The 11,199-nt window shown below is 33.1% G+C and overlaps 1 protein-coding gene across 2 annotated transcripts; it reads left to right on the top strand.

Annotated features, from left to right (window-relative positions):
* Window positions 1–4,431: 4,431 nt before the first annotated feature.
* LOC107427585 (probable amidase At4g34880) lies at window positions 4,432–7,498 on the top strand. Of its 2 annotated transcripts, XM_048480292.2 has the most exons (6): window positions 4,432–4,539; window positions 4,998–5,559; window positions 5,753–5,967; window positions 6,164–6,403; window positions 6,542–6,731; window positions 7,036–7,498. In XM_048480292.2, the coding sequence occupies exons 2-6, from the start codon at window positions 5,032–5,034 to the stop codon at window positions 7,399–7,401; spliced, it is 1,539 nt and encodes a 512-aa protein (XP_048336249.1). In that variant the 5' UTR covers window positions 4,432–4,539; window positions 4,998–5,031; the 3' UTR covers window positions 7,402–7,498. The 2 variants fall into 2 exon arrangements, with proteins under 2 accessions (XP_048336249.1, XP_060676169.1); XM_060820186.1 differs by lacking the exons at window positions 4,432–4,539; window positions 6,164–6,403 and having other exon boundaries at window positions 4,612–5,559.
* The last annotated feature ends 3,701 nt before the right edge of the window (window positions 7,499–11,199 follow it).

Raw genomic sequence — 11,199 nt, 5'->3', positions numbered from 1 at the left:
AAAAGATGTAAGAGAACTATTATAGGCAGGATTTTGCTAAACGGGTTGTAAAAGGTAAGTGCTTCATGGGATTTCTATGTTCCATGGTGCTGGGGAGGGAAGATTTTTCATTTTTCATATTTATATATTGGGGGAAGAATTTTCATTTTTTATATTTTATATATTTAAGTAAAATTATATGTCTTAAAAAAATATATATTTCAGCCCTTGAAAATCATTTTCTGGTTACTTCCCTACACAGAACCAAAACTAATTGAGACTACTTATGCTTTGAGCAATCCGCCAAGGTCCCGAGGCCTCCATTTTTGAAGTTATTTAAAATGGATAATGAAGGAAGTTCTCCTTAGAATTCTATTTCTGTAGTGATTTTACAAGTTTTAGCCTGTTGAACTGGTTTAGAATCTTGAGTCCTTTTAAGTGTTGAAGGTAATAGTCTTGTTTACATACTTTGATTAGCATATTAAACACATTGTCCAACAAATTAAGTTTTTGGGAAGTTTGGTATGTTTGACAGTAATTAATTCAGCAATCTGAGGTCTTCTTAAAAAGGCTTTAAGACAAAATTTTCAAGAAATTTTTTTTTTCTTCTGTAATGAACCAAGAATTGAAACTTAGCATTGTGGAAGATCTCATTTGTTCTTGCCTCACCCACCAAGAGTGGATAGAGGGACCTACCACATATGCTACTCCAATATCAAACGAATAATTATAATGCCGGTGTGATTTGGCAACAAAACCTTATCCATGGGATTTGAATCTTTTTTTTTTTTTTTTTTTTTTTTTTTTTTATCTTTCCCTTTTATCTTATTCTTGTCCATTATTGGTATGATGTCACATTATTTAAAAACAGTAATTTTGTACTAATTCAATTTATTTATCAAAATTTTGGCAAACAATAATGTGGCATTATGTAAACCATTATTGTAAAGCATGAATAATCTATTAACCACTCATATAATACTATGTCATTATTTACAAGCTTGTTTAATAGTTTTAATAAACAAATTTGATAAGTATTGTGAGATCCTAATCGGTTGGTAAGGGAAATGAAGCATGCCTTATGAGAGGATGTGAATACATTTCCCTTGAGAGGCCTTTCAAAAACGTGCGAGCTAGTCCCAAAGCGGACAATATCTCGTGCAGATGGACTGGGCTATTACAGTTGGTATCAGAACCACTACCCGAATCAGTGTTCCAGCGAAGATGCTGGACCCCTTGCTGGACCCCCAGGACGGTGGATTGTGAGATCCTAGGAAGTATGTCTTATAAGAAGGTGTGGATACTTTTTCCTTAATAAGCCTTTTAAAACTATGCGGGCTGGATCCAAAGCGGACAATATCTCATACGGGTGGACTGGGCTGTTACAAATATAATATTGCTCATTTAAAAATATTAACAAAAAAAAAAAAACAAAAAATTGAAGTTGAAAAAAAAAAATTGAAATGAAATAGGATTCTATCATAGATTAGAAAGAAATGGAATAGAAGATCTCCATCCTATCAAATGAAGTCTATTGATGGAGCATTTTGATTATTTTGCATCCAAGAATAAAAAGTGATAATTATATGCCAACTTTAGCTTTGGTCGAGAAGCTGTTTCCACTCATGACTCGTCCATGGAGAAACTATTTTGTAGGACAGATCTCTAGTTGAGGTAATAGATTTGGCCAACTAAAAATTACCAACTCATTAAGATTTAACATATCATCTATATACATCCACCAATTTAAAATCAATAATTTTTAACTAACAAATCAATTTTGCTTAATTCTACCATATTTAACATATTCAGTTTTCTTATAAAGAATTTTCATCCAAAAAAATATTTTCTTGTAAGGAATACTTCTATTTTGATTTAAATACTTTGTTGTCCCAAAAAAAAAAAAAACTTAACATTTAACCCCAAAAAAAAAAAAAAAAAAAAAATAATAATAATAATAATAATAATACCTTAAACAAAATATCGCGTTGTAGTTTGCATGCGTAAAATAAATGCTTTTTTTTTTTTTTTTTTTGGTATGACACTTGTGTAAGATATATAATACCTGTATGTAATACATATATAAATTGGGAACTCAGTGAAAAAATGCCGGTGTTGGAAGTATATCCAATTATAAATAATAGAGGAGAGAAAGTGTACTGAGGCAAATATACTGATAGAGAAGAAAAGATTTTGACTAACGGGTAACTCTTTGGGTTATTTGGTATTGACGCGCATGGGCGCTCTTCATAGCCCGTCCATTGCCGTATTCTCTCTCTCTCTCTCTCTCTCTCTCTCTATGTGTGTGTGTGTATATATATATATATATGTCCAAGTTAATTTTATTTCGCACAAGCATATATTATACTAAATATACATGTATATCAGAAAATTGTTGTATTTCTCTCTCTGTATATATATATATATATATATATGTCCAAGTTAATTTTATTTTGCATAAGCAGATATTATACTAAATATATATGTATACCAGTTTTATCTTTTTACTTTTAATATAATTGTCTTTCAAAAGCATCTAAATTAGAAAAAAAGTATTTTTTTTTAAAAGGAAATTGAATATGTTAAGCATTCTAGAATTAAGCAAATTGATTTGTTAATAAAAAATAAATATCAATTTTAGATTGATTATGTGGTAATACATAGATAATGTGTTAACTTTATTTATAATAAATCGACAATTTTTAATTGAATAGGTCCATAACAGAAGTGGTAGGTCCATCCTACCAAATAATTTCTCCTCGCGCGTGCATCATTAAGCTTCATATCTATCTCTTTTCAATGAACCATGAAATAGATACGTGAAATTGGTTTAGATGTACAGCCCCCTCACCATTATACTTTGGAGGTCATGCGATTCTAGGAAAAACCAAGGAATAAAGTATTGGGAAGTGGTGGTCCGTACAATTATACTAGGAAGGTCAGAGGATTCTAGAAAAAACCAAGGAAGAAATTATTGGGATTGTTATGATTGATTTTATTTGGTGTGCTGTGGACCTGGGTTGTAGTGGTGGTCCTTACTACTTCTTTTATCTTTTCCTAATTTGACATATAGAGAAAAAGTTTGTTATGCATTCCGGTAGAGGAAGAATAAAAGAAGCTGAATTTTCCAGGAGATGCTAGTCGCTCTAGTATCTAATAAATAGAACCTTCTTGGAATTTTTGGAAATTCAATTGGTGAACGAACTGCACTGGATATTGACTTCAAAATATTCTTAAAGGCATACCTAAAGGCGGTTGTTAGTTCCCCTGCTAGATCCTTGGCAGATGTCATTCCCTTCAACAAAAAAAAGCTCTAAATTGATGAGTATTTTTCCTAGTAGCAACTATAATGGGTAATGGTTAAGTACATACAATTTCTAGTCTCTAGAGCTTAATCACATTTATTTGAATGAGGACATTTCACATTGGCAAATTAAGAAGAAGCTCAAGGAGTACGAGCAATACATACAAACAAGCTCACAGGCGATAAAGGGTATTGGAAACAATTATGGAAAGATACAGTATCCAACTTTATTAGCAAACCTCACAAAAAATGGGTTCGAGAAAAGCTAGATGTGAATGCTGGAGAATATATGTTAGCTCGGTGTTGGCGATTGGGTGCCAGCAGGATAAGAAGATGGGGTCTCAATTTGCATTTTCTTTGGGGTACTAAGGGGTGCAGAGCCACTGGATTGCTCTCGTAGGGACAAGTTATATCCCTGTCAATTTGTATGGATAATATTCGGAGTATGTGTACGTAATGTCTTATATATTTTTGGCTTTTAGTAATGTCTTATATATTAGTTCAAGTAAAATGATTTATCACATATTTATCTAGTGAAATCTAATATCTTTTTATATATAATTAATTCTTATCTAAAATTCCAAATCTATTTATTATATTTGGAAAAGTTGTCAAAATGTACTTATGATTATTAGCAATAAAATTTTGACAAATTTTCCTTACTGCGATTCAATTAATTTATTGTTCATGTTGACCTGATCGTCAAATCTGTTTAATTTTCAATACATGCCTACTTGAGTAGACAGTTGTCCAACATTTTCATCATTACACCTAGTGAGTTTTCCTATAAAAAAAGTTTTTTTTTTTTTAATTGATAAAACCCTACTAATATTTATATACTTTTGAGGGAGTAACAATGAGACAAGGACTCCTTTAAAATCATTTGAAGAAAATCAAAGTTTTATTTGATATAGCATTTATTAGCATAATGATGATCCTACTGTTATTTATTGTAGACAAATTATATTTATGTTTCACTATTTTATTTCCATGACTGGATATGTTATAGTGAATTATTTTAGTTTTATTTATTTATTTATTTATTTTATGAGGGAAAATGTGAAACACATGTTAGAGATAAAATTATTGTGTGTGTCGGTTCACACAACTTTTAAGAGGAAATTCCTCATGTACAAAAGCAATATATAATTCAACTTCACTTTAGCTTTGGTCGAGACTCGAGACGATGTTGCATTTTTCCTATCACCAACCGCGAAAGGACTTGTTCATAGCTTTTTCTGCTCTGTGGAATTTTGGTAGTCTAATAAAAACTTTATTTCTTTTCCCATTTTAGATTGGAAAAGAAAAATGAAAAGTGGGATTGATCTTGTGTGCTATACTTTTTAAATATCTCCTTTCCTTTTAATTTAGAATTAACATACTATATGTTTAGCATTCATTTATGTTTAATATCTATATGAATCTTGTACATATGAAAAATAACAAAGAAAAGAACAATGAAAGTCAAATCCTCGAGGTTTCATGGTTGGGTTGGCTTATATACCCATGCACTGCCATGTGGCGATCTCATGCTGCAGGTGGCAACATAAAACCCCAGCCAGTTCAAGCATGTGCAACTCACATGTTAGGATGAATATAAGTACAACCATAAGTCTATTATAATGCAACAGACGCATATGTATATTTGCTATACAATATTGAATCCAATTGTGAAAGCTTAAATTGACCCACTTCTACTCTACTCTCTTCCAAGGTTGACTCAGTGAATCAGCCGGAACATTGCTTCCATGGCACGGCTAACCATCCTCTCTCCCTTATTATCCCTGCTTCTGATTCTTGCTGCTTCCAAAGTTGTAAAGAGCCGTGGACTGGCACTGAGAGAAGCCACAGTGGAAGATCTCCAACTGGCTTTCAAGCAAAACAGATTGACTTCCAGGCAACTCGTGGAGTTTTACCTTAGAGAAATCCAGAGGCTGAACCCGGTGCTTAAGGGGGTCATAGAAGTGAACCCAGATGCGCTTTACTTGGCCGATAAGGCAGACCAGGAGCGAAAGGCTAAAGCAGCGGTGACACACTCCAAGCTGCATGGAATTCCAATCCTGGTGAAGGACAACATTGCCACCAAAGACAAATTGAACACCACAGCTGGCTCATATGCACTGCTGGGCTCCATTGTGCCTCGTGATGCTGGTGTTGTCAAAAAATTGAGACAAGCTGGGGCTATCATACTGGGAAAGGCAAGCTTGAGCGAGTGGTCCCAATTTAGGTCCGACAATGCACCTAGTGGTTGGAGTGCCAGAGGTGGCCAAGGACTGGTGAGTTTAACATTAGGCCACAGACATAACCAATATTCAACTATTATTACTATTATGTGTTTTGATTCATGTTTTGGTATTTTTTTTTTTTTTAATTCACTGTAGTATGAAAAATTACCAAAGTGCAGTGTACATACCCTGTTTCATATAGTCTGCTTTGATGATGGCATTATAATGAAAATGTTACATGCAGAACCCTTATAATCCATTGGCTACACCTTGTGGATCGAGCAGTGGATCGGCCATCTCAGTAGCTGCAAATTTGGCAGCAGTGTCACTGGGAACCGAGACAGATGGCTCAATTTTATGTCCTGCCAATTTGAACTCTGTGGTAGGAATCAAGCCAACAGTCGGTCTCACTAGTCGAGCTGGGGTTGTTCCCATCTCCCCAAGGCAGGACAGCGTTGGGTAAGTGTAAAATTAAATGCACTCCACTGGTTTTCTCTTTTCCTAGCTTCTACAAATTTCAATAATAATAACAACAATAAAACAATAAAAAAAAAATCTTTTTTTTTTTTTTTTCCTCCGAGAAGATATAGTTTTTCCATGCCATTTGGTTTTTCAAATAACATATGCAGCTTTCCTTGGTGTTGGATGGAACTAGGCCAATTTGTAGGACTGTATCAGATGCCGTTCACGTTCTTGATGCCATTGTTGGCATCGATCAAAACGACATTGCAACAATTGAGACGTCCAAATACGTTCCTAAAGGTGGCTATGCACAATTTCTCAGACGCGGCGGACTCAAAGGAAAAAGAATTGGGATTGTCAGGGATCCCTTCTTTGATTTTGGCAACGACACTTTTCTGGCTCAAACATTTAAGCAACATTTCAAGACACTAAGGTCGCAACTAATGAACTAATATATAATCTAATACCTTATGAATAATGCCTGGATTTTGAGATAACTTTGTGTGGAATAATGACTTCTACTCCTCTGTATTTTAATGTATTCTGATGAACTTGGTACTGATTGATATAGGCAAGAAGGTGCAATCTTGGTAGACCATCTGAAAATAGACAACGTAGGGGAGATCTTTAGCTCCACAGCCGAAAATACTGCATTGTCTGCTGAGTTCAAAGTATCCCTAAACGCATACTTAAAAGAGCTTGTGACTTCACCAGTGCGGTCCTTGGCAGATGTCATTGCGTTCAACAACAAAAGCAAAAAAGTAAGTACACAATCCTTGCCTATATGTTGCTTATTTAAAATATATGATTGTACTATATTAAATTGTTTTTAAATTTAGTCCAATCAAACATGATATAATCCTATTCCCATTTGAAAACGCAGGACTTAACTAGACATGATTAAAATTGGATTGAACCATTTCAAGTTTAGTCTGATTTGATATCTAAACCTCAAAAAATCCATTCTAGTCTTGCATTGTAAACAGGAAAAAGTGAAGCATTGTTTGTTGATCCATAGAATTTCCCATGTGAAACATGGCATTGTAATTTACTTGGACAATGCAGGAAAATGTGAAGCAGTATGGACAAAACCTATTTTTAACTGCCGAAGCCACAAATGGAATAGGATATGCAGAGAAGGCAGCACTTTCTTCAATTGCACGCTTGTCAAAAAATGGGTTTGAGAAGGTGATGAAAAAGGATAAGCTAGATGCATTGGTGGCTGGTGGAGGACGATCTACTCCATTTGCTATTCTTTCTACACCACTTGCTCTGGGGGGTTTCCCCGGGATAATAGTCCCTGCAGGATACAAAGATGGTGTCCCGTTTGGCATTTGCTTTGGGGGCCTCAGGGGTTCGGAACCAAAACTTATTGAAATCGCATATGCCTTTGAGCAAGCCACAAAAATTAGGAAGCCACCTAAGTTTTGAAGAACATGTACTTCCTACAACATACAACATGGGATGTATCAAAAGTTGTATGTGAAGCTAATAAGTATAAATTAATGTGGGGTATATATTCATATTCTATAGTCTCAATAACTCTAAGATTCACAAATAAGAATTAACCAAGAAAAAAAATTTGCATGTATTGCTGCTAAATGGGAGCAACGGAAAAATTAATTGAGAATTATATCAAAAATAAAATAAAATTGTAACATAGTAAACTAAATAAGCCTCTGTTTTGGAGTAAAATAAAATAACACCAACACCAGTGTTCGTTAACATGTTAATAAAAGTAGTAAAATGATTGAAAATACAGTGCACTCTTATTATAGTTTAATAAAGAATGTAAATTATTATGATTAAATATGTTTAGTGTCTTGTCAGTTTAAGAAAATCATTTATGAGTTATTCAATAACATGTAGTATGTTCTTTTTTTATTCTTAAGTAAATTAAAAAAATGTATTATCATTTAGAAGGTGTTGGGACATTGAAGTTCCCAAATTGTATTTATTACTCTTAGCAATAAAATTTTAATAAATTTTTTATACTTGGCTCCAATGAATTTATTGTTCATGTGTTGACCACATTTTCTAGTCGGATTAATTTTCAAGTATCATCCAAGCCTGAGGCAGAATTTTTATGATTCAAGTCATTGAGATCAATTTCCTAATAAGTTTTATTTATTGATAAAATCTTATTAAGATTTTTGTTTACTTTTGAGGAAGCAACCATGACACGGGGACCTCCTATCCTATCAAGCATAGCATACTTGCTTGCTGAATAATCAACTATTATTTATGGTGGTTCAAATTATATATTTTTATTTCACTGTAATTTTATTCCCAAGATGTTTGGATAGGTTATAGTTTTAGATTTTAGCCTGTTGAACTGATTTAGCTTGCTGTTTTGCCTTATGGAAGATTAATTAATTTCGCTGGGAAAAATCCATATGTACAAGTTCCAACACTGACAGGTAATCCTTTCTTATCCACCATCATTTTACTGCAATTAAAAAATGTAATAAATTAAAGTTCTTAGAAATTATGGAATAGGTGATAATAGAAACTTGGAAAAAGTAGTGCATTTGTTGAAAAAGTAATAATTGAAACATGGACAAAGTAGTGCATTTGTTGTGGATAACATGATTGCTACCCCAATATCAAACAGACAAATGGACCATCAAATTCTCATACGGACCAGAATTATCATTAATATTACTCATGTGAGATGTAGCAAATTGAAGCTTCTGTAATCTGGCTATTCTTTTGCATGCGAGAAAGATATAATTAAATGCTTCCACTCACCAATGGATTGGATTGAGCTTCGTTTCTGTATCCACTTGAAATTTTTTTTTTTTTTGAGCATGTCTAGTGAACGTAGTGTTGAGGCTGGGTTTCTCACAAACTTCTTTTATCTTTTCCTGATTTCATATGGGGAAAAATATAAAAATAAGTTTATTTTTCATTTGCAATATCCAGGTGAATATATCCTGAGAAATCATAGAACCGACCGACATAAACTACTCACTTTCTCAATATGAAACTTTTGCCCTACAACATTGAACAACTATATTTTTATTAGGTTCAAGCAGTAAAATTTACCTTCTTTGTTGTTGGTGATTTCTACATATATGGCTGAGTTGGTTTTTGGTCTGTCGTGAAAAAAATATCTCTTGCATTTAGAAATTGGTGAAGAGCTTTACCTTAACAAATCAGGCGAAGAGTTCTTCAGTTTGACATTTACAAATAGATTCCACAGTCCGAATAAACAAAGGGTTGCATCAAATGAAGATGAAAAGCAGACAAAGGCATGCACTTATAATGCAAAAAGCCAGATTAATATTAACATTGGACCTCACCTGGGGATCAGAAGCTAATGCATCTGATACCCTTTCCAATTATATGTTGGCCACAATGAAGCGGCAATATTCACTCATGATACCTAATTTTCTTGTTTCTTGTATGTCAAGTTCACGGGCATGGATTTCCTCAAAAAACCAGGGACATATTGTCTATGCAGAGAGTGTACGACGGCCCATTTTCTGACTAAACCCATTTGCCCAAGCCCAAATGAAATTTCAATAAAAAACCAACTGATAATGAAGTAGTAGTCTACTTGGATTTTACGGTGCATTCTTCTTTTTATTTCCTTTTGATGTGGGATTTTGGTTTGAATTCTCTAACACTTAGAATTTAATACTGAGTATGCCACCTGTGAATATATATTTATGGTCTTTAAGTTTGATTTTGTGAATACATCTATCAACCAATAATATTTATCTTATTTTGCAGAATACATCCCTCCACTAGTTAAGAAATCAGTGTGCTTAATTTTTCTTTCAATTTATTCCTAATTAGAAAATGATTTGGATGTCGGTTGTTAATATGGTTTCAAAGACCAATCAATAGTCACTTCGTTAATATCACTAATATGGGGCCACGTGCAAGGCATGTGGATAATGAGTTGATGGTGTGTCTAATAGCACTAGTTTTGAAGTTTTATATTAATTATTCATATCATTTTAACAGAGAATAATGAAATATGGGATTACTTCTATTTAAGAAAAAGTTAAAGGATCAAAAGTTGGCTCTCATCGTAAACACTGTGAAGATATGAAATTAAATGAAGCAAAAGTTGTAAATATGGTGGGCTTGGACCATTACATACAGCTCACGGAATAGACAACTTTAATTAAAATGCAACATCAATTTTGCCATTTGTTGTACTTTTAAAATGTTACGTTTCAAATTAAATAAAAATACAAATTGACTACGCTACCTAAATTTGATATCAAATAATTTAATATGATTAAACATTAGCTGTATTTTTTATTTTTTTTTAAAAAGCACCATTTAAACAGAAGGAATAAATATATAATGCAGAAAACAAAAAATAAAACATAAGCACCGTATCCATCTCTTCCTCAAGTGCTTATGAGCACGCCACTAAAATTAGGAAGCCTCCTTCCTTTCAAGTTTGAAGTTGAAAGCTTAATTTAGAACAGGGGATTCCCCGCTATAGTCTAATGTTGTACTACTATTACATAATCTTAATAAAAAAAATAAAAATGAAGATTTATGATGACAAATATTATTTGTATTACTTTTTTTTTTTTTTTTTTTGGATGGAAATAGGAGTGTTGTATTAACCAAAAGGGAGGGCAAACAAAGAGGTACAAATGCCAAGAATCAGGAACGGCCAGCAAGCCTCATGTGCTCAAGGCAATGTCCCTAATATTATTTCTATTACTAATTATTTAGGACATCATCCGAACATATTATAAGAATATTTAGATAGTATGGCTAGAGTAGTAATAAATATGCCAAAAATTCTTTAGTTTCTCTAGGTTAATTAGTTGGCTTTGATGTTACCCTTTTCTTTGACCAATTGATGTATTAACTAAATAACCTAAGCCTATATCTAAACCAATCTTAATCTTCAATTATAGACCCCAAATTGAGAATCCTATTTAATTCTATATCTTAGATACAGACTAAGCTACAATAAATCAAATCGTAGAGCCTATGTATAGTACAAAACAGTGGGCAAAGGTTATGAACTTTCACCATGTTTGAATAATCAAATTGCAGATCCTCAATATATATTACTAAATTTTCATGTGCTCAAGGCCATTCTCTAGTATAAAAGATATTGACACTTTTTCTAACCCAAAAATTTCTTCACATAGCGTTAAAAGTAGTTGAAAATATCTAGCTAAAGTTTGACCATCCCCACCAGATAAAATTTTCCAAACTCTATTAGTTATGTAGTACTTGGTTTTG

This window comes from Ziziphus jujuba, chromosome 9, assembly GCF_031755915.1.
Source record: "Ziziphus jujuba cultivar Dongzao chromosome 9, ASM3175591v1".
Classification (NCBI taxonomy): domain Eukaryota; kingdom Viridiplantae; phylum Streptophyta; class Magnoliopsida; order Rosales; family Rhamnaceae; genus Ziziphus; species Ziziphus jujuba.
This window is presented reverse-complemented; position numbering and strand designations above follow the sequence as displayed.

What these genes read in the sequence shown, in the direction of transcription:
- LOC107427585 (XM_048480292.2), top strand. Translation starts at nt 5,032, where the DNA reads ATGGCACGGCTAACCATCCTCTCTCCCTTATTATCCCTGCTTCTGATT. An exon ending in CAACATTTCAAGACACTAAG is followed by an intron (nt 6,404 to 6,541) that starts GTCGCAACTAAT and finishes TGATTGATATAG; the next exon opens with GCAAGAAGGTGCAATCTTGG. An exon ending in TCAACAACAAAAGCAAAAAA is followed by an intron (nt 6,732 to 7,035) that starts GTAAGTACACAA and finishes TGGACAATGCAG; the next exon opens with GAAAATGTGAAGCAGTATGG.